Source organism: Typopeltis vanoorti, chromosome 6, assembly GCF_054136105.1.
Source record: "Typopeltis vanoorti isolate ZY-2024b chromosome 6, IOZ_Tvanoo_1.0, whole genome shotgun sequence".
NCBI classification, from domain to species: Eukaryota; Metazoa; Arthropoda; class Arachnida; order Uropygi; family Thelyphonidae; genus Typopeltis; species Typopeltis vanoorti.
In genome coordinates, this window is record NC_143554.1 from 125,531,792 (window position 1) to 125,556,983 (window position 25,192).

Sequence of the window (25,192 nt, forward strand, 5' to 3'; positions counted from 1 at the left end):
GTATAGGCATTCGGAACCAAAAAAAATATCTAAGCCATAATTCATTTCTGTGATGACAAGTAGTAGCAGTAATATTCAGGCTAAAAAAAAAAAAAAAAAAAAAGAAAGAAAGAAAGAAAGAAAAGTTTGGGAGATGCAGAAAAGTTGGAGCCTTTGCCTTTCAAGTAGCTCTTACTCTACTGATGATGATGAAGGAAATTTTTCTAGTTCTGAAGATAGTGATTTTGCCTGCAGTTTAGTCATGTCTTCATGCCTAAAAAATGAGTGATCATCACTAAATGCACACCAGCTTATCCACACACAGGTAATTACTGAAGACTTTGAAACAGTAACATTTTAGGCTTCTTCTATTTCTAGATGATGATGATATTCTTTCCTTCATAGTGGAACAGACTTACCTTTATGCTTGCCAAAAACATCAAGTTGAGTACAGTCTGCATTCTTGCAGTACACTTTGGAGCCCAATAAATAGCAACATGCTACTTACATTTATAATGCTTTTGATTGTGCAAAGTATCGTGAAAAGCTCCCCTTCGAAATGATGGGAGCTTTTCACGGGTCTACAGAATGGATTCTGAACTTGCCAGTGTTTCATGATATTATGACTGAAAAACAATTCAATCTCATTGCCAAATATTTGCATTTTCAGAATAATGAGGAATATGATCAGGCAAAACATCCTTGCTTAGTCCTCAGCAAAATTTATTATTTACTGATGAAAATTCATCAGAAATTTATTATACTTTCCTGAGAGAGACATGAGTATTGATGAAAGCCTTATGCAATGCAAAGGCAGATTGAAATGTAAGAAATATATTCTTCAAAAGAAAGCCAAGTATGGGGTAAATTTATGCTTTGTGAAGTGCGAAATGGATATCTTTGGGATTTCAAATCTTATACGGGAAAGCAGGCTACTTTTTATGTAAAGAAACATCAATGCATTGTCAGATCTCTATACCTATTATTATTCACTCTAGACTTCATTTGACTCTGCATTGTACCATATGTTCCCCCATATGGTATCAAAGCAGGGGTACTCCCACAAGAGAGTACCCCTGCTTTGATCCGCCCTGACAACTCTAGTTTCCCTGCACTAATACTCTCACTTGCCCCAAGAACAACATTCTATCAAGATGCTGATGCTTATGCTCTCTTCCTTATTCACATGCAGTCCCTCTCTTATAGCTCTCTTCTATAGCTTCAAATGCATTCCAAGCATCCACATAATCCAAATTTCTGTTTTGACACATTCTTGCTATCATGCTGTTCATTATTGGCTCTCTTTGCTTCAACTCTGCATTATCATATCTGGGTAGCACACTATCTTCCCTCTGTGCACTCTTCTGCCATACAACCTCATGCATAAACCTCAAATCTGTTGCTATCCGATTCACATCATCTCTCAAGTCATTTATACCCATCATCATAATTGTCTCATCCACACTTTCACCTTGTTAATTGCCAGAGTCATGCTCTGTGTTGTTCATCCAGACAAGCACTCTTCTAGAAAGCTTTCTATTTTGCATTCCACGAATCATTGAATCTTCAAACACTACACCTCTCGCTGCTCATTAATTTCTTTCTCACCTGTATCCCTCACTCCCTCTCCTGATTCATCCTCTCTCTCTCTCTCCTGCTTGCATTCTCACTTACCTGCTTTTCTGTCCTCTTGCCATCCCTAGGTCCTGAATTATCTCGCCTTTCTCTCATTCCTTCTTCTTCCCCTAGTTCTTCTATTTCCTCATTTCCATATATCTCTCACCCTCATTCTTGTTCTCTTCATATCAGTTAGCCTTCCCACTCTCCTAATCTCTTCATATTTCTAAACTCATTTTTCACCTTTATCTTATGCAAAGCATTATGGGGAAAGGTCACTACCCAGACCAGTTTCAACCTTTATTGAAATCTCATCAATGGGAGCCACACCCAGAATGATACCAAGGTTGAATGAATGTAAAAGGCAGGTATATTTTCCATGTGCAAATAGTTTTATTTATTTTGTATCCAAACACAAGTGGTAGTAGTAAGTAAATGGTACAGCATTATTTACAACAAATCAGGATACATTACAAATGAAAACAGCTTAAATTTGGTAGGGGAATTACACATGAACTAATAAGTAAAATATGAAGAAAAAAGAAACTACTTATATTTTATACAATAAATATGGTCAGATGTCCTCCAGTATCTTGCGCAAACAACTGCTCTTTCTGTGCAGGATATAAGGACTTCTTTTGTACAAAGTGATTGAAGAAGAGGACAAGAAAGAGAGTGCTCCATGGACTGGGTTGTCCTGCACTCACAATTATCTGGTCCAGTGGGGTAGCCCCATTTGATGAGATTTTGTTGTTCAAAGTCTGTTGAGGCTTTTCCAAGTATTCCAGTCCAAGTGAGCATCATGTGGAAGATGTTCAGCTGTTGGAGTACCAGTATTATTCTCCTGGTATAGTGCAAGCGATTGTTGAAGTCTTGTCTCTGGAGGGTTTTTTTAGGTGGTTCAATGGTAGCTGGGAAGCTCTGTCAGGATGTTAATCTTTGGGACAAAGTGGTCTGGCTGAATAGTGGGTGGCGTTCATCATTCATTTGTCTGCTTCTTTCGTCAGCTAAGAATGCAGATCTTCGAATTGAAGGGCAGGGGGTGCAGTACCAGCCAAAGTGCAAATAGTAAAATGGTGTATATCACCATATTATTAAAATGCTCTGGATCAAAGCAAGTTGTAAAAAGTGTAAAGTATGTTCCTATCCTATCCTAATTTATGCTCATGTGTAGACCTACACATTTTACCATGTAGGTATTCAGAACCGAAATTCCTACGGAATAGGTTGGTTACTCCTTATTCCCAGAGGTGTCCTATGTCTGCAGCAGCGTGTGTTAACAGGGCCGGTTTGCCTGTTCTGGGGGATGAAAAAAAAACCAAGTTTTCGGGTGAAGAAACCTCCTACCTCTGTATGAGACACTTTAATCAAAGGTGAGTTAGCCAATAAAGGTTCCTCTCGTCACTGATGGGGATCGAACCCAGATCTTTCTGCCCAAAGGGCTTCGTGCTGACTGAGCTACGGAGGTCAATCAGTATATTATTCTTGTCTTAATCCTTACCCAAGTGTGAAACAACTTCCCATACATACTTAGTTTTTTTACACTTGAATAAGGATTACGAGAAGAATATGATTTCTTGGCAAGTATGATATTCCTTCATGCTAGAGGTTTAATGGAGTGTTAACAACACTAAGAAAAGATTAAAAACTAGTTTAATTCTTCCGATATTTCGTCTGTCATTGAGACATCTTCGGGCAGTACAAACTAAGCATTTGTAATACGTACCCACACCCACAAATGTAACAGTGCTAAATGAAATACATGGATATGATCCTAAAGTCCTATCTAAGTGGGGTGCCCTCTGTGGGCATTTGTAGGAGGTTTAGGTTGTAAATTGGGATCTCTGAGGATTAATTATTATTATTGTTTTTTCCCAAATTTTGTGAAGTTTCTTGCATCTGCATTTATTTAAATTTGGTTGACTTCTGACTGCAGCTGCATATTCCAAAAACAGTCTTTCTTTTTTAAATTTACTGTGATGGATCATGGTAATTTTTTTTCAGAAGATCCTATGAGTGGTATCTTGTGCATGGTCCTCAAGACCAGATTGACTGTAGTAATGATTATAGATGTATGTTTTGTATTCATCTCTCCATGTTTCATTTAGTATTGTTGCCTTTGTGTGTTTGCTACAACTGTTAGTTTGCACTCCCCAAAGATCTCTCACTGACTACACCAAAATATTGGAATAATTAAAATAGTTTTTAATCCTTTCTTAGTGCTGTTAATACTCTATGAAACCTCCCACATGATGTCTTTCTAGCACTTAAGCCTTAACACATGGGTATGGTATGATATTTATTATAACCAAATTAAAAACACTTTCTATAACTTTCTCTGATTAGAGTATTTTAATAATATACATCATTTTACTATTTGTACATGGAAAATATATGCCTTCTACATTGATTCAGCTTTAGTATCTTCCTGGTTGTTCTTGCTCCCACTGATGAGACTTCAGTAAAGATTGAAACTGATCTGTGTACTTATCCTTTTTGCCTTATGGGATACTAAAGTAATTGATGTTAAGTCAGCAGTCTCTAGACTAGTTTTGAAGATACTTCACATGCAAACTTTATTTGTTTATGCTTGGGTAAGAATTAAGACAAGAATATAATTTCTTGACAAGTATAATATACTTGACAACAAATGAAGAAACTTTCTCCAAGTTTCTTATGGTGCCAAAGTGTAATTCTTTAAAAATGTCAGCTGCAGAGATATTGAAATACAAATATAACTGAATTTTATTGAAATGTGATTTTTATTGAAATTTATAAAATGTTTTTATTGATAGGTAGGTGTACAGAAACATCAAGTCCAGTGACTAGTAATTCAAGTCTGCAAGACATATGTTATAATTCTACACCACTCATTGGAAATCCTGAGTTTCCTTTAGAGAAGGTAAAGATAAGTATAAAAATTGTAACATATCATATGAGTTTTAAGCTTATTGTGGTTTGATGGTAATATTGTTAATATTCTCTATAATCATGTCTCTCACATATTGCATAAAACCAGGAATGTACCTCTAAGATTTTATTATTATTATTTTTTTTTTATGCTGGGCCGAAACATAAGTTGGTTGATCAACCTATATTACATGAGTACCGTGTATGGGAAGAGATGTGGAAAAAGAGAAATTTGTTTAAATGCCTGTACATTGTATTCCTTGGAAACACATGAGAGGAGACTGTTCCAGAGTGCAGCAGCAGCAGGAATAGAAAGTTGTTATATGAGTTTGGAGTTCAACTGTGAATGGATGTTGGGTGGCAGCTGAATGTGTTTCAGTGGATTTGGTAGAGAGAGAGAGGGGGGGGGGGATTACTGATGCTAGCTCTGATGAACATTTACCATTGAAATATTTATAAAAGATGCATACAGTAGATACTAAACTCCATGCAAGAGTAGTTGGTAAGAGATGAGTCATCAATCTGATTGCTGTCTTCTGTATTGCATTGAGTATTTTTAGGAAGCTCTTAGGGGCACCACTCCAGATGTGTGAGTGGTGGTCGATGGATGGATCAATTTGTGATTTTACAGGGTTAATAGCTGTTCAGATGTAAAGTAATTCTGTGAGCAAAAGAGGAAACCTAATTTTTTGGATGCTGAGGAGTTGGTGCCAGCAGAGCCTTGATGTCAAGGTGGTTCTTTGTGGGGAATAAGGCAAAACTGTGTTTTGCAAGCATTGAAATTGACAAGGTTATCTGAGGGCCATCAAAGAATGGTTTGGAGATCAGAATTTAGGTTGACAACAGTTGTTGCACTGTTGGTTGTGATGGTTTGTTGGGTGCAGGGTTTGTCAAGTGAGAAAGAGAAATGTAGTGTACTATCATCAGTGAAGCTGTGTATTGGATTAATGGTCAACTTGACCAGGTCATTGATATATAGAAGAAAGAGGACAGAACCTTGTGCAACCCCAGCATTAGTTATAGTTAGAAGATAGGGAACCATCCACCATCATGTGCAATGTGCTTCCAGTGAGAAAACTGGCAACCCCAGTTGCAGAAGTCATGGGACAGATCAAATGATAGGAACTTACTGAATATGCCCTTGTGCCAGATCCTGAAAGCCTTGGAGATATCAAATGCAACTAACCACTTCAGATTTGCCAAACTTTTCCATGATATTTATCCTGAGGTGAGTGACATAGGTGAGCAGATCCCCTATTGAATGGCATTGGAGAATCCATACTGGCAGTTTATTAGTTGAGTATTTTCAAGGTAGTGTAGGAGTTGGGTGTTGATTGTTCCCTCTATTACTTTGGAGAGGACTGAGGTGAAAGAGATTGGGTGGTAGTTAGATGGACAAATTCTTTCCATTTTTTGGAAAATAGGGAATAGGTTAATAGGCTGTACATGAATTAATTTCCATAGTGTGGAACAGATAAGTATATGCACTGAACACATAGAATAGGAGTTAACTGTGAAGCACAAATCTTCAGGACAACTGGAGGAATGTCACCATGGTCCATGAACTTTTTGGTATCTATGGACAGGATTTTTCTGATCACTTTCTGGTGAAAGATAAGTGGTGGCATTGAGTGTTGGGTTTTGTAGTGGTTTAGGGACCTTTACCAAAATCATCTATGCAGGCATTTGAGAAAAAGTATAATGCCAGGAGATTGGCTTTTCTTTTGTTGGTGACAGTGCAATAGACCTATCTGGGTGCAGTAGCAGTGCTGGACAAAAGTTGTGGCCAGCTGCTTTGGCAAGACACCAAAGTGCCCAGCTGACTTGTGGACACAAGTTTCCTGTTTTTTGCTCTTCAGAAATCTATTTTTGATGCATTGATAATTTTCTTGCAGCTGTTTCAGTCTGGTGTATGCAGTGAGAGAAGTTGGAGTTCTTGATGATAGTCAGTCACAGTATGCTTGGCTCTTCATTTGTACAGCCTTGGTACATCTTTCGGAAGACCAAGGCTTACTTAGGGGATGGGAATTTAGCATAGAATGGGAAATATGTGCTTCCATTCTGGAGAGGATTACTTCAGCAATGTTTCTGCGCATATACTTATGCCAGAAGGCTGAAGGCAACAATCCAACCAAGGGAATGAGGCAATCTAAAATGTCATCCCACTTGCCAGATAACTTTTGGTTAGGAATGATTGTGTGGGTATTTCTCAGTAAGAGAAGAGATAACACAAGGTTGTAGTCTGAATTCCCTAAGAGCTATACAACCTTCACAGTATATTTGGAGGGATCACTTGTGAGGAAGAGGAATATGTGAGGTCTCTCACATATTGTATTAAAACCAGGCATATACTGTTCAGGTTTTATATAACTATCTTTACAATCCAGTTTATGAATAAGGTGTTGTGATAACAGCTAAAGATGTCTTTTTGTTTATATAATAATAACGGTTAGTGATAATAAATCATATTTACAGTATGTAATATACAATACTTCTTTCATAGCTTAGTTGGTAATGGCATTGTCCTTTGGTTGGAAAGATCTGGTTTCATATCTCATCTACAACTTTTATAAGGGCTTTTCAGTTGAGAGTTATTTACGAAATACGTATTTCCCCTTCTCTCACCTGCCACATAACCTGGTCTGTTATGGAGGTGACAGGTGACACAATTTACTATTGCTGCTAAGAAATATTCCTTCATAATTTCCCAAGCACTAATGATATCCTGGCCTTCCAATTCCTCCCTCCATGAAACATTCCCAAGTTGACATCTAAGACTATTATAATCACCTGCCTTATAATTCCACATATGTTCCCATCTCTTTGATAGTCCTGCATGTCAATTCATCTTCCAAGTCAAAACCACATGGTCACTCTCTCCAACTGGGGTGAGAGATGTCGTCTCAGTTATTATCAGCTCTTCTGATGCTATGACCAAATCCAAAACTCTTGAACCTCTTGTTCCCTCTATTACATGTTGCCTGAGACATTTGTCCCTAGAATTCTAGAAATTCCATTCCCTTATTACTACATGCATTTTCCTCTTCCCAGCTTATACTGCTGTAGTTAAAATCTCCCATAACAATCATTCTTCTTGCAATTGCCAAGCTCAACTGCCTAAACATCTCCTGCTCCCCACCCTCTGTGCTCCTTGGCTTGTAGCAGCACCCCCTTAAATATCCTGTCTTGCCCACCTCTGCCTCACGCCATATGCTTTCAAAACCATTAGTGTCACTGCCTTCCAAAGCTTCCACTCTTAGAGGATATAAGTTATCACTTATCATAAGCAGTACTCCAGCATCACGTTTTCCCTTCCTATTCTGCTTAAAAATGCTGCTGTACCTTGCTACTTCTATTCCTGTTATTATATAATTTTCCGTCAACCACATCTCAAAGATCCCAGTAATCTTTGGCCAGGCTGATGCTATCAGCGCCACCAATTCATCTCCTTTATTCGGATACTCCTGGCATTAGTATAAAGCATAAAAATGTCACTGCTTCTATACCTATCATTATCCCCTCCAGACCCCACTGGACTCAGTGTTACCTGATGTTGTCCCCCCCCTCCCCCCAAGCACCCATTCCCACAAGAGACCACCCCTGCTACCACCCACCCTGGGAATTCTAGTTTCCCTGCATTGACACACCAACTCGTTCAGAAAACAGCAATCTCTCCAGATGTCTACGTCCTTCCTCATTCAAATGCAAGTGGTCTCTTGCATACAGTTCCTTTCTGTCCTCAACCACCCTCCAAGCATCCACATATTCCAATCCTCTCTTCTGACACATTCTAGCTATTATGTTATTCAATATTACCACTCTTCTGCTCAGCTCATCACTATCATACCTAGGCAACAGCACACTATCTTTCCTATCTGCATCTTCTTTTGTACAACCTCAAGCAAGAATCTTGTATCTCTTGCTGCCCAATTTATATTACTTCTCAAGTCATTTTTTCCTACCATCACAATCATCTCATCCACCCTTTCACCCTTCTTAATTGCCATAGCCACACTTTCTATTGTTCCTCCAGGCAAACATTCCTCATGCATCATATCTTGAACACCATGGATCATTGAGTCCCCATACATTACACCTCTTACCACCCTGGTCCTCGATTGCTCACATGCATCCCTCACTCTCTCTCCTCTAACAGTTTCTCTCTGTGTTCCCCTACTTACCTGCCTTCCTGACATCACTCTATCCCTGGTTCCAGTGTTCTCTTGCACTCTTCTCATTCCCTCTCTCCTTTTCCATTCTCTCCTCTCCTATCATTTCCATAACTCTCTCTTCTATCATTCCTCTCTCTCTCTCATTCCCTCTCTTCCACTTATCCTGTTCTCTCCTCTTCTATCATTCAAATAACTCTCTCTCATTCCCTCGCTTCTACTGTTCCTATTTTCTCCTCTTCTGTCATTCCCATAACTCTCTCTCATTCCTACTCTGATTCTTCTAATCTCATCTTTCACACTTCTCATCTCATTTCCTGGACATTCCACCTGCTCTTTCAGCTCACCTATCGCTCTCTGCAAGTCAGCCACTCTTATTTACCATTCATCCTCCCTAATTGAGACCATCTCCGAAAACTTCACAATCCTTCAACCTTTCCATACTTCCCACTCTCGTTATTTTATTTATATTTCTCTCGCCATTCACGTTCTCTATCATACCACTCATCTCTCTATGTGGAGAATCTCCAGCCTCTGACTCAGCGAGGTCAGTTATAGTCATCTCTAACTCACCAAGTTCCTCCCATTGCCTGCATTTTGCACATATACGTATTTCCCCTTCTCTCACCTACCACATATACAACCATCGGGACGTATACATTCCACAAGTTCCGCATGCTACAAAATCCCATATGATATCGTGCAAAATGGAGTCCTTAAATAGGGAGGACAGTTATAGTCATCTCTAACTCATCAAGTTCCTCCCATTGCCTGCATTTTGCGCATATACGTATTTCCCCTTCTCTCACCTACCACATATATAACCATCGAGATGCATACATTCCACAAGTTCCGCATGCTGCAAAATCCCATATGATATCGTGCAAAATGGAGTCCTTAAATAGGGAGGACTTGGCGATACGCCATTTGCAATTTTAACTGCCGCCATTATTCAAAATAGTGTCAAGGAACTATTACAACTAAACACTAAATAAGTATAAGGGAGTATAACTATATAAGTAAAAGTACAAACAAAACATTTAAGTATACTAAATATAAATAAAATAAAACTAAATAATGAAAGCTTATGTTATCTTCATTTTCTCTTCCACCGTTATGCATCCGATTCTGACTCCGTCTTCTTGGTAAATGGGATATGAAAAGAAATGTTTTTGTGTTTCATGTTTATATATAGATATATACAGTCATACGTGACATTTGCATTTTAAAATATTATCCATTACATAAATCAGTTGTTTTCTGTGCCAAGTATATATGCATATCCAGTGATATTTTTATGTCTATATACCATCTTATGCAATCAATCATTTCAATCAGTAGTTATCCCCACTTATCTCTAGGAATATAGAATTGCACTTGCATATGCTAGTATGATGAACTGCTGCGACTTATATTATTGACTTATTTTCCTAGCTTTGAGAATTGTTGCATGTGTATTCAAATTATTAATCAATTCATTGCACTTATAATGATTTTACATAGCAGTGCAAAATGTTACTCTTCATGCAATAGAAGACAGTTCTGTTCTTATTGTTCTTTATGTATATATACCATCTTATGTTATCCAAAAAAATGTCAAAAAAAAAAAAAAAAAAAAGCAATCAATCATTTCAATCAGTAGTTATCCCCACTTATCTCTAGGAATATAGAATTGCACTTGCATATGCTAGTATGATGAACTGCTGTGACTTATATTATTGACTTATTTTCCTAACTTGTTGCATGTGTATTCAAATTATTAATCAATTCATTGCACTTATAATGATTTTACGTAGTAGTGGAAAATGTTACTCTTGTGCAATAGACAGTTCCGTTCTTATTTCCCTCCAGTTATCAAAAATAAATCAAGCATTATGTAGAAAAACTACAATCGTTATTCCATTCATAAAATACTCAGATACTCTCTTTGTTATATCATTTATGGAAGAAAATTCAAAATTCTGTAATATAACATTTCCCATATATTTCGGTTTCAAATAAAGTCTCTGGTCCATCATCAGGTTTGGAAGTACAGATTTGGCATTAAGCTTCATAGTTCTTTATTTCACCTGTATACATTTTATGTGTTTATGAATTCTTATTTTAATCCTATACCTAAGTGTATGCATAAGTATCAAGTAACTTCACAACTAATCTGTATATAGAAGCCATTGACTTTGCATCATTTGCCTTAGTATCTCATAATGCAAAAAATAAAATAAATAAAAATAGAAAAGTCACTACCCACACCCACCAGTTTTGACCTTAATTGAGGTCTCATCACTAGGAAGACCCAAGATGATACTAAGCTTAAACAGAAGTTATTCCATATATAGGTAGAAAAAAGGTATATCACCTTATTAATAAATAATATGGATGAGAGATAGTTGTGAAATCTTTCTTCTTGGTTACAATGTATATTACTTGTAAATTTTCATTAATTAATGTGTGTGGAAAGTTTTTCTGCTTGGTTAATTTAAACAAACAGAAAAAAACTCTCCACGACTATATCTCATCCAGAGTATTTAAGGAAATATACAGTGAATATATATATTTCCATATATACATTCTTTGATATTTTCTTGAATCTGGCAATCTGGCTCTGACTGATGAGATCTCAATGAATGTCGAAACTAGTTTTGGGTAGTGACTCTCTTCCCATTAATGTATTCATTATGGGATACTAAGGCATTGATATAAAATCAACAGCTTGTATGTACAAGCAGATTAGTCATGAAGCTACTTCATCCTTATGCTTGGGTACAGTATTAAAACAAGAACCTAATTTCTTGTTAAACATAATATATGCATAACCAAGCGGGGAAAACTTTCCACAACCATCTACCTAACTTTTACTCTGAAGCACATGTAAGATCTGTCAAATCCTGCCTCATGGACAACTACTGAATGATATAATTTGTCTGATGCTGATGTAAATGTGTTAAAAGAAAATGAGAAGATGCATGCAATAGAAATAACCTAAGAAAAGTTAAATTATTTCATCTTCACAACAATGCTAATGCTCTTAAATAAAAAAACAAATTTTTTGACCTACTGTTATGTAAAATGTCACGAGATATGCAAACTGGATATAAATCAGTGTATGCGATTAAAATTAGGCTTACCTTAGAAGATTTTTGGTAAGGATAGCCTATTTACAAAAGATTGTTCATCTTGTAGTATATTGGCACTGTGAATGGACAGAAACTTGTGAACATCAGATTTTAAAATTATACTCTTCAGGATATACTTAAGAGGAGAGCCTTGGATGACATCAGTAGAGTAAATAGATGATGAAGAAGAGAAGTTTATTCTGTGAGTTTGAATTGTTGTATGTGGTTTGACAGATTTAGAGTTGAGTGGGGCAATTACTAATATCAGTTCTTATGCACATGACCAGTGAAATATTTATAGAAAATGCATGCAGCAGAAATGGAGCTTCACTATGAAAGAGAGTAGATTGAATTGGTAAGAGATAGATCATTAATGAACCTAATTACTCTCTTCTGTACTGAGTGAAATATATTTATTAAGTTCTTAGAGGCACTACCAGCAATATCAATAGTTAAATGGATTTGTGATTTGTATAGAGTTAAATGCCTGTTTTCAGTGGTGATCATCTGTTAACTGAACAAATAATAATTTCCTGATGCTGAGAAGTCAATATTTGTAATAAGTTTTTATGCTAAGAAAGATTGGAAGTTAGAATTATCAGAAGAAGGGAAGTCTCATCTTAGCCAGAGATTTGGTTATTGTCAAAAAAATAAGATTAGAAGAAAATAAGTTTTGTTCAGAAATGAAACAGGATAAAGTTTTGTTAACATTGAAATTAAAGTGGTAAGAATTATTTGGAAATTGGAATTTATGGTTTGTAGAAGTTAATATTCTGGAAAGTTTTGTTGATCCTGGTACTGCAAAATTTGTTAAATTGGTGGGGGGGGCAATGTACTCAACATTAAAATGATTGGATTTGCAGGGAGGGATCATTTTATTTTATATATTGAAGGAAGAATAGATGGTTAAAACAGGTGATTTTGTGAAACCTCTTATGAAATTGGATATACTTCTTCTAGTTGGCTTACTACCTGCAGGTATATAATGCTTTGCAAATTTTGAGTAAATTGAGACCAGTTGTTGAGTATAAGAACCATTAAGAGAATGATGCTCACTGAAAGCTTGCTGTTGGTTGGGATAAAAAAAAAAAAAAAAAAAAAAAAAAAAAAGGTCATTATCACCGCTGAATTCCATATTTTTCCAGGATATTTATTCCTGGGAACTAATATGTTTGCCTCCTCTTAAACTGGATTTTTATTTAAATATTTTTAATTAATTAATTAATTTTTCCCTACCCCTGAATTTGTTGTATTGAGGACATTTTACTCATAATTTCCATACTTGCAAAAAAATATGAAAGTCCTTTAGTCCTATTACATATTTTTCCCATCAAGTATAGCTGGAGAAAGCATACTATGGTGTTCAGACAGTCCTAAAGTCCAGATTAAACACCTTTTCAATATATAAACCACAAAAATTATGGCAACAGATTATGTGATCAAAGAGAGATGCTAATTTCAGTTAATGTCATATGCAATATATGGATAGTGCTGGATCTAGTTAGCTATATTCTCTCCAGATGGGAAAAAAAAAAACAATCATCCATTCGTGACCTGAAGTTTGCCAGATATTTGTGGAATTTTCACTTCAGAAAGGGTACATATGTTATTATGGAGCAAGTGATTATGACAAGCTAAGAAGATTGAAGCAGTGCATGGGGTGTTTTCAGGAATCAGTACTACTAGACTGTTACATCCAGGATCAGAAGGATAAATCAGATGTCAGATGGATGAGTAGCACCATTAAACAAGAGCTAAAAAAAAAAAAAAAGAAAAAAAAAGTGGAGGGTATATAAGGAGAAAAGTAATAAGGCAAGCTCATAAGTTATACAAAGCAAACACAGGCAAGAAAGGTGACCGTTATGACGTTATGGTAAGAAGGGCAAAATCAGATTATTAGAGGATATTAGCTGAGCAGATTAAAGGAATTCTTTATTGCCAGGCACTTTGGACTGAACTTTTCTATCAATGGGCTAGAGTGTATAGTCAGCCATTCATTAAGGAGAAACTAAAAAGAGGTCTTTTACTGTCTCACCCCAAGTGCAGTAAGTCCTGATGACATTATGAGATGATAAAACATCTTTTGATATGTGGTGAGTAAATAGAAGAATGGCTATGGAACAAATACTTTAAGGAGTGGTATGGATGACAAAAGTAGATAATATAGTTGAATTATTTAGTGATCGCTTTGCAAGTGTATAGCATCACGATGGCTATATTGTAGTGCCAGATATTTATTTTAGGGACTGTTGGAAGATTAATTGGAAGTCTACTTAGGATATTGAAGTCAATGTGAATATGGTCATGGGATTAGATTACATGGAATCACTCCATATATTACAAGAATTTGCAAGGGAATTGCCATTGCCTGTGACTAGGTTGTTTGTTTTAGCTGTGCAAGTTCCCAGGAGAGAAAAAAGAAGGCAGAATGGTTCAATTCATATAAGGAGGCTCCAAGACAGTGATATCAAGCAAATTATATACCACCAATCAGTATCTCAGGCGTGATGGTTAAGGTATCAGTCAAAGGCAGAATTCAGGAATGGGTAATAATTGGGAATATGATACTCTATGGGAGCAACAGATTTTGTGATGGGTATCCCAAAGCTATTGCAAATAATTATGGACAAAATTTTGCTAGTATTTCAGCAAAGCTTCATATCCTCAATTTTTAATATTGAATGAGAAACATGAGAACTTTGGACTAAACTTTTCTATCAGTGGGCTAGATTGTACAATCAGCCATTCGTTAAGGAGAAACTAAAAAGAAGTCTTTCACTGTCTTACCCCAGTGCAGTAGGTCCTGATGACATCTATTATGAGATGATAAAACATCTTCTATGGATCTCGGATCTCCTTCTCTTACTATACAAGGGAATTCTTACAGAGGTAGAGTCTCCAGATTCTTGGAATCAGTCAATTGTCATTGCAATCCCAAAACCAGGAAAGGATCCAACACAAGCAAACAATTAATGACCTATCACTCTGACTATCGGTCTTTGTAAGAATTTTGAGAAAATGGTTCTTTTCTCCAATACACAATGTGACTTTTGTAGACATCATTCAATGTTAGACCACTTGGTCAGTTAAAAACGTGTATAAGAGGTGCATTCCTGAAAGGAGAGCATCTGGTTTCAGTGTTTTTTGACATGAGAAAAAAAAAAAAACTTATGACCCAGCCTAGGGATATGGTATATTAAAAGACCTCTTTAATCTTGGTCTCAGGGGACACCATCCTGTTTTTATTAAAAACTTTCTGTTGAATCTTCTAAGTCCAAGTGGAAAGTATGCTTTGCCTTATCATCAAGAACAGGTTGTTCCTTGTGGCTCTTTCTTAAATATGACACTCTTTGCTATCAAAGTTAATCCAATCACTAAACAATTTCCTCTCATAGTAGGGAATGCACTTTATGCCGATGACTTCACAGTTTACTGTCACTTTCATAACATGAGGATAATTGAAAGACAACTTCAGCAAGCAATTGATTGTGTCAATCCATGGGCTCTTAGTAATGGGTTCAGGTTTTCAGCAGGAAAAATGTCTGTGTACACTTCTGTTGAAAACGAACCCCTTCACCCAAATCCTAAATTAAGAATGGGACAAACTATTATTACAGTAACAACAAAAACCAAGTTCTTGGGACTCATTTTTGACATTGCTGTCAAAAATGAGTCCCAAGAACTTAGCTTACATTCCTTGCACACCTTCATCAACTAAGAGAAAAGTGCAAGAGAGTATTGAATGTCCTTTGCACTCTGTTCTCTACTGAATGGGGTGTGGATTGATCTTCAGTGCTTTGTCTATATATATATATATATATATATATATATATATATCAAGTCTATGGTTCTGCAAGGCAGATTAGCTTGTGATGGTTGGATCCCATACATCAGCAGGGTATGCAGATAGCTACTGGTGACTTTCACATATAACCCACTCAAAGCCTTTATGTTGAATCAAATGAACCAGTGCTATCTCTTAACTATATCCTAAAAATAGTCTCTTCCAGAGCATCCTACATAGACTAGTATATTTTCTCTGCTTTGGGAGGCTCAATATCCTACTCAGTGTTACACATAACAGACTGCCACATGTCCCTTGGGTATGCATGTTAATGAAATTATGCAATCTTATTAGCATGAATGTTGACAGCATTATTTGAACCAAACATGACAGCAAACTTTTTGAGTTTGCCATTCAAAATAATTTAACCATTACTAATACTTTATATCCTCACTAAGGGGGGGGGGGGGCTAATGCCCCTTGCACCTACGGTGCCCAACCCCCCAAGTTCTGGACTGATAGGCCAGTTCTCCTTGAATTCTGATGACTCGAAAGGGGGATTCTGCCCAACCCCCGAGTTCCAGACTGGTAGGCTGGTTTTCCTTGAATTCTGATGACTCGACATACAGGATAGCCTCTGTGTTTCAAAACGTGACATAAAAAGGCTTATCATTTTATATATATAGGGTAGATAAACCATCAAGAAAGTAGACATAGACTTCACCTAATGGATCTGCATACCATTGAATTGATTATTTACTTATTCAGATAACACATAAAACATCAGTTAACCTTCCTAAGAGTATATCTTTCACATGAGCCAATATTGGCAGTGACCACAACATGGTTTGCTGATTTGAATCTAAAATTAAAACAAAAAAATAAAATAAAAATATAACCCAAAACAAAAACGTATATATAGTGTTGAGAAGTTGAAATCACCTCATATCAGAGAACAGTATAAATCCCACATAACTAATTCCTTGAATACCTTTCTCAAAGAATTCAGAAGTATTGAAAATGAATACAAACTATTTTCCAAAGCAATTTTAGAAGCAGCTGACATCATAGGAAAATCTCACAGGATAATTAAACCCTGAATTAAAGAAGACATTTTACAATTGTGATCAAAGGAGAACCTTAAAATCCTGTATTAAGAAGGATAACAAATAATCAAAACCTTGAAGCCATAATACAGTATGGCAACCAAATTCATTCAAATATCTATGCTATAGCAATATATGTAATGGAGTAAACAGGTGTCGAAGTTCAGTACTGTTTTTTTTTGGGGGGGGGGGGGGGGCAAAGCCGTACAAATGACATTGGATGGAGGAGAATTCCCTAATCTAAGAGAAAAAGTAGAAGCAGCAGTTAAGTTAATTCTTTGAAGATGGGAAAATTGCCAGGCATAGATGGAATAACACAAGAACTGTGTGGAACAAGAAATCATGGCTTACAGATTGATGCGCTCTGTTCTGATTCCTGTTCTTTAAAAAGAGAATCATCATCAAATTCATGCCATGTACCCTCAAGGGATGTATAGGATATGATAGCACTACTTTAAAAATTGACATCATTACTAACTTCCTATCTACAATTTTCCTCCTGATGAGTCTGTTACTTGGCAAGCCTCCAACATTATCAGATCTTATATTTCTGTCGTCTAAGGTACTTTGTACCCTATCAAACCACCTATATCTTGGTCTTCCTCTGGGTCGTTTTCCTGCCAACCTGGCAGAGAACACGTGTTTTGCCGATCTTTCCTCACCCATTCTGTTTAAATGACCATACCACTTGAGATTAGCTCTGCGAACGCATTCCTGTATGCTGACAATGTCAAGTTCTTTCCTAATACCCTCATTTTTAATAAGATATTGCCATTGATGCCATCTGTTCACACCTCTAATCTTTCTCAGGACTCTCATATCTGTGGTCTCTAGCTTTGGTCAAGTGTTTTACTTCTGACCTAGCTCTCAGATCCATAATTTAAAACTGGTTTGAACACTGTCTTGGATACAGCTAATTTAGTGTTCCGACTAATTTTTCTCGTATTTCATATGAATTTATTCAGTTGACTTCCTACTATACCAGCTTTATTGATTCCGTTGTCTATTTCCATATTTAATTTACCATCTTCACTAAAAATCGTGCCTAAGTAGATGAAATGTTTTACTTTTTCCGCAGGTTCTCCGTTCACAATGCAGTTCACATTTTCAACGATTCTGCCTATTTTTGTTGTCTTTGTCTTTTTATTGCTGACCTTCATACCATATCTATTACAACAGTTATTCAATTTAGTTGAAGAATCTTGCAGACTCGTAGTGGATTTATTTAGAAATATAACATCGTCTGCATAAAGCAAAGAGCTGACATTAACATCTCCAATTTTGATATCATGTTTAATACCACTTTCCTTCATAATGTGATCCATATAGATAATGAATAACAGAGGGCATAATGTACATCCTTGTCTCACACCAGATTTAACATTAAACCATCTTCCTGTACTTCCTTCTATTCTAACTGCTGACTTACAACTCAAATAAAGACTAAGTATTACTTGATATAATGCTCCATTGACACCATATAACTGTAGCATATTGAATAGCGTCTCTCTCTTGGCATCTTATCATATGCCTTATCCAGATCTACAAAACTCAAATAGAGATCTTTGTTATATTCCCATGATTTCTCCACTATTTGTCGTAAAGTGAAGATCTGATCGGGACAGCCTGTATTTGACCTGAATCTAGCATGTTCTTCACCAAGCTTTTCTTCTACAATTCTTCTCAACCATTTCTCAAGTATACTTGCATATATCCTACCAGGAACACTCAGTAGGGAAATACCCCTGTATTTCTCACATTCAGTTTTATTTCCTTTTTTATATATGGGTACGATGAGAGCTCTACTCCAATCATTGGGAATTCGTCCCTCTGTCCAGGCCTTCTGAACTATGCAGTGTAGCCACTGCAAGACTTTTATACCAAGTCTTTTATACCAAGACTTTTATAGCCACTGCAAGACTTTTATACCAGTGAAGATATCAAGACTTCACCAAGCTTTTCTTCTACAATTCTTCTCAACCATTTCTCAAGTATACTTGCATATATCCTACCAGGAACACTCAGTAGGGAAATACCCCTGTATTTCTCACATTCAGTTTTATTTCCTTTCTTATATATGGGTACTATGAGAGCTCTACTCCAATCATCGGGAATTCGTCTCTCTGTCCAGGCCTTCTGAACTATGCAGTGCAGCCACTGCAAGACTTTTATACCACCATACTTCAGCATTTCTGGTTGAATATCATCTACTCCTACTGCCTTTCCACATTTTAAGCCTTTGATGGCTTTTTCTACTTCAAGTATCGATATGTATTCCTGACTGTATGTCTGTTGAGCGTTTTTTACCACAGTGCTATCACTGCTTGTTTCATTTAGCAATTTCTCCAAGTAACTATATACTTCAAGGATATCTTTTTCTCCTGTTTTTCATCTCACCTTTATCATCTCTAACTCCTTTTACAGTACTCTTTCCTCCATTTCTAAGCTTCTTCAATAACCTCAAAAATATTTTACCACCTTCTTGATATTTATTTTCTATGTTCTTGCCAAAGTCCTCCCATGACTTTTGTTTAGCTAGTTTTACACAGTGCATAGCTTTCTTACATTTGTCTGAATTCTCTAACAGCACAAGCCGACTTATTTGCCAGCAACTTTTGATATGCTTTCTTCTTTTCCTTCACTGCCTCTTTAACTTCCTGTGTCCACCATGGAGTTCTGATTTTTCTATCCTTGCAGACAACCTCTCCACGTGCCTCTCTGGCTGAATCAATCACTGTTTTCTTCAAGACTTGCCACTGAATCTCTAAAGTTTGGTTCCTGTTCTCAAACTCTTTCATTTTTTCTTCAATAATCTTTGTGTATTTTAGTCTACAGTTTACATCTGAGAGCTGCTCAACTTTTATTCGCTTTGAAACTTTCTTATATGTTATTCTTTTCAATATGAAATTCAATTTTTGAATTCAATTCAATTAGTTTATACGGGAATTGTGATGAATGAAGTGGAGGTGAACAGTCTATTACAGACCCTTATTGTGAATACATCTGTCGGATTGGATGGTATACTGGCACGGGTCTTGCGTGAAGCGGCTAAGGAATTATCAGTGCCCTTGACTATGTTGTTTGATCTGAGTCTCTGGTCTGGTTTAGTCCCGAAGGTGTGGAAAGAGGGGAAAATAGTTTCACTGCATAAAGGAGGATCCAAGACTATGATTGCAAATTACCGACCGATTAGCATATCAGGAGTTGTTGTCAAGGTCTTGGAGAAAGTAGTCAAGGGAAAAATACTGGAATGGAGTGATGAAAACGAGATGCTGTACGGGGGACAGCATGGCTTTGTGAAGGGTAGATCATGCCTCAGTAACTTGCTCAAGCTTTATAACAAGGTGACGGCTGAACTGGATAAGGGTAATGTGTTTACAGTGATACTGCTAGACCTGGCAAAGGCGTTTGACAGGATACCACATGGAATTCTAATCTGTAAACTACAACATATGGGAATGGATATAGGGTTGGTGAGATGGCTGGCTGGGTGGTTGATGGAAAGATATCAAAGAGTAGTTTATTCATGAGTAGAGTCCAAAAGATGGCCTGTGACTAGTGGTGAGCCGCAGGGTTCTGTTCTTGGACCACTGCTGTTTAATTTGTTCATTAAATATATAGGGAAGGATCTAAGAGGAACAGGTCATTTGTTCGCTGATGATGCAAAGTTGGGTAGGGCGATAGTGAATGCAGAAGATGTCAAAAATCTTGCAGGATGACTTGGATAGATTGGAGTTCTGGGCTAAGGAAAATGGATGTCAGTTTAATGTGACAAAATGTAAGGTTATGCATTTTGGGGTGAAAAGATTAGCAGCAGTATACCGCATTGGTGGAACTGTACTCCAGGAGATTGATGAGGCCAGGGACTTGGGAGTGTTGGTGGAAAGGGAGATGAAGTTTAGCAAGCACATTGCAAAAGTAGCTAAATCAGCTTATCAACTAACTTGTTTGTTGAAAAATACCTTGACGAGCAGAGACAAGTTATTGTACCTCTGTACCAAGCGTTAATAAGACCTCATCTCGACTACTGTTGCCCAGATTTCACCTGGGTTCCTTCTTGATGGGGAGAAGGTGGGGAGGATCCATAGGCAAGTGACTAAGATGATAGCGGGTCTATGGAATGAACCATATGAAAACAGGTTGAAGATTTGTGGGTTGCAGAAATTAGTTGATAGGCAGAAAAGGGGAGATATGATTGAGACATTCAAATTGCTAAAGGGTTTCTATGGGATTAATTCAAAGGATATTTTCGAGATCAGGACTGGTGGTGGTGGTGGTGGTGGGAGAATTAAGGGACACCTATGGAAGCTGGGCAAGAGTGTGGTTAGCAGGGGTGTTAGAGCTGGGTTCTTTACTTTTAGAGCGGTAAATGAGTGGAATAAGCTGCCAGAATCTGTTGTGGGTGCTATGACGGTGAGTGAGTTCAAGGCAAGGTATGATAGATACTGCGAGAATATCGTATAGTTGTGTGGACATGATGTTTAGGGCCTCCCTCGATGAGTCTAAGGACTCCCTGGAGTCGCCCATAATAATAATAATTTTATCCTGATCAAGACTAAATAGTGATCACTTCCAATTTCAAATGCTCTGTACACTCTGGTGTCCTGCACAAGGAAGAAAACATCACTATCAACAATAACATAGTCAATGAGACTTTTCTTATTTCTTGCCTCTTCTCTCCATGTGAATTTGTGCACATTTTTATGTTGGAGCATGGTGTTAGTAATAACCAGTCCATGTGCTGAGAAGAAATCCAACAAATATTTGCCATTATTATTAGCTTTGCTCTTTTCTCCAAATTTTCCCAATATATTTTTATGTCTGACAATCATTTCATACTCTGTTATTTAGATCCCTAACAAGGACCAACTTTTCCTTTTTCATTGTGTCAGATGCTTTCTCTAAAGCATTAAAAAATTTCTCCACTTCTACCTTAGTAGAACCTTCTGTGAGACCATAGGCACAAATAAGTCTCGTTGTCTAGTTCCCCATTCTGATATTTGCCCCCATCACTCTACTTGAGACTGCCTGCCACTCAAGAAGATGAGCCTCGTATTTAGTGTTGAATACAATGGCTACTCCTTCTTTTCCTTGATTGTCATTGCCTGAATAATACATTTTGTATTTATTGCTCAGAAAGATCTTACTAGTTTTTGTCTTTTTTGTTTCAGTCACCCCTATTATGTCGATCTGGTACTTATCTAATTCCTCATTTCTTTGCCATTCAGGCTTCTTATGTTGATAGTACCGATCTTTAACTCTGGTGATGTTGAGTTGGGGTGTTTTTTTCAGATTTGTTCCAGTAGCTGACTTTTTGCTGTTCACCCTGGTGAAAACAATGGGGGCCCTTGTTTAACCAGGCGACGCCCCAGCCGGCATGAAATTTTGTCATGTTGTACCATCATTTTGTATTTTGGTTTAAGCCAATAAGAATACAATTTGGTCGGTTAAATCCCAAATTGCCAGCCCATCCTCGTTCGTTCAGTATCCAATTAGATACCCAACAGGGTGCACCATGAGAAGGTGAGGAGTGGAAATTAGGTCAGAAGCCCTGGTCGGTTCTCCGCATTCCTTTAAAGGCGATATTGAGGTGTCCTCTCGGTTATACAGCTTTGACCCTTAAGCACCCCTTAAAAAGAGAATAGTAAAAAAAATGTAGAAATTATAGAACTATCAGTTTAATCAGTCATCCAAGCAAAATTTCCCTAAAAATCTTAGTCTGTAGTATTTGAGAGGAAAACAGAAAGTATACTTTCAGAGGACCAAGCAGGATTTGTTAAAACAAGAGTATAATAGACCACTTATTCACAGTACATCTCATTGGAGAAAAATTTTTATTGAACATAATAAAATACTATGTCACAATTTTATAGATATACATAAGGCCTTCGATTCAGTATGGAATGAAGCATTGTGGAAAATACTGAACCAGTATGGAATAGATAATAAAATAGTACATCTATACTATACAACTATAGCAAGTTGTATACTATACAACTATAGTAATCAACTATAGCAAGCCTTTCAAATGGAAAGAGGTATGTGCCAAGAATGCATACTTTGCCAATGCTTTTTTAATCTATATTTGAAATATATAATAAACTTAGTCTTGGAAAACAGTGGTATTGGAATGATAATCAGTAGCAAAAATATGAATCATCTCAGATTTGCTGATGACAGTGACCTAACAGCAGAGAATGGATATCAGTTACAAGAATTATAACAGAGTTTCTAAGGTGTCTATGAAAATTTAAGTTGATGATAAAAAATTGTAAGAAATAGAAAGATTCACCTATTTGGAAAGCATACAACACAGAAATGGTTGGTTTTAAACATGCTATTAAAGCATTGCTAATGCAACTTTCGCTCTTCAGAGGTTACAGCCACTTTGGGATCTGATTTCCAGCACAATAAAATACAGCTGGGTTGCTTAAGGGTCAAAGCCATATAACTGACAAGAGACATCCACGTAGTCTTTTAAGGAATGCAGAGAACCTACCAGTGCTTCTGACCTAATGTCCAATCCTCACCTTCTTGTAGTGCACCCTGTTGGGTATCTACCTGGATATTGAATGAACGAGGATGTCCTGCCAATTTTGGGATTTAGCCGACCAAATTGTATTCTTATTGGCTTAAACCAAAATACAAAATGATGGCACAACATGACAAAATTTCATGCCGGCCGGGGCGTTGTCTGGTTAAACAAGGCCGCTGTTGTTTTCGCCAGGGAACCAGGGCAAACAGTGAAAAGTCAGCTACTGGAACAAATCTGAAAACACCCCCAACTCAGCATCACCAGAGTTAAAGATCGGTACTAGGAACATGAGAAGCCTGAATGGCAAAGAAATGGAGCTAGCTGAGGAATTAGAGAAATACCAGATCGACATAAAAGGGGTGACTGAAACAAAAAAAGACAAAAACTGGTGAGATCTTTCTGAGCAATAAATACAAAATGTTATATGCAGGCAATGACAATCGAGGAAAAGAAGGAGTAGCAATAGTATTCAACACAAAATATGAAGCTAATATTTCTTGAACAGGCAGTCTCAAGTAGAGTGATATGAGCAAATGTGAGAATGGGGAACTGGACAATGAGACTATTTGTGCCTATGGTCCCACAGAAGTTGAAGTGGAGGAATTTTTTCATGCTTTAGAGAAAGCAACTGACACAGTGAAAAAGGAAAAGTTGGTCCTTGTTGGGAATCTAAATAGCAGAGTTGGAAATGATTGAGACATACAAAAATATTATGGGGAAATTTGGAGAAAAGAGCAAAGCTAATAATAATGGCAAATACCTGTTGGATTTCTGCTCAAGACATGGACATGGTTATTACTAACACCATGTTCCAACATAAAAATGTGCACAAATTCACATGGAGAGAAGAGGCAAGGAATAAGAAGTCTCATTGACTATGTTATTGTTGATAGTGATGTTTTCATCCTGGTGCTCGACGCCAGAGTGTACATAGGATTTGAAATTGGAAATGATCACTGTTTAGTCTTGAGCAGAATAAAATTGAATTTCATATTGAAAGAATAACATGTAAGAAAGTTTAAAAGCGAATAAAAGTTGAGCGGCTCTCTGATGTGAACTGTAGACTAAAATACAAAAAAAATTATTGAAGAAAAAATGAAAGGGTTTGAGAACAGCAACCAAACCTTCGAGATTCATTGGCAAGCCTTGAAGAAAACACTGATTGATTCAGCCAGAGAGGCATGTGGTGAGGTTGTCTGCAAGGATAGAAAAATCAGAACTCCATGGTGTGGACACAGGAAGTTAGAGAGGCAGTGAAGGAAAAGAAGAAAAGCATATCAAAAGTTGCTGGCAAATAAGTCATCTTATGCTCTTAGAGAATACAGAGACAAATGTAAGAAAGCTAAATACGGTGTAATACCAGCCAAACAAAAGTCATGGGAGGACTTTGGCAAGGACATAGAAAATGAATATCAAGAAGGTGGTAAGATATTCTGAAGGTTGTTGAAGAAGCTTAGAAACTGAGGAAAGAGTGCTGTAAAAGGAGTTAGAGATGATGAAGGTGACATGAAAACGGGAGAAAAAAGATATCCTTGAAGTATGGAGTAATTACTTCAAAAAAAATTGCTAAATGAAACAAGCAGTGATAGCACAATGGTAAAAAACACTTAACAGGCATACAGTCAGGAATACATATCCATACTTGAAGTAAAAAAAGCCATTCAAGGCCTGAAATGTGGAAAGGCAGCAGGAATAGATGATATTCGGCCAGAAATGCTGAAGTATGGTGGTATAATAGTCTTACAGTGGCTGCACTGCATAGTTCAGAAAGCCTGGACAGAGGGAGGAATTCCTGATGATTGGAGTAGAACTCTCATAGTACCCATATATAACAAGGGAAATAAAACTGAATGTGAAAATTACAGAGCTATTTCCCTACTGAGTGTTCCCGGCAAGATTTATGCAAGTATACTTGAAAAACGGTTGAGAAGAATTGTGGAAGAAAAGCTTGGTAAAGAACAAGCTGGATTCAGGCTAAA

At 37.0% G+C, this 25,192-nt stretch overlaps 1 protein-coding gene across 4 annotated transcripts in view; it reads left to right on the forward strand.

Moving 5' to 3' along the window:
- Positions 1 to 25,192, forward strand: part of LOC150105909 (uncharacterized) — a 327,762-nt gene that overhangs the window by 270,954 nt on the left and 31,616 nt on the right. For all 4 annotated transcript variants that reach the window (XM_090393671.1, XM_090393672.1, XM_090393670.1 and 1 more), the window contains one exon: positions 4,392 to 4,498. In XM_090393671.1, the coding sequence (XP_090249797.1) occupies positions 4,392 to 4,498 (107 nt within the window). The remainder of the gene's footprint in view (positions 1 to 4,391; positions 4,499 to 25,192) is intronic.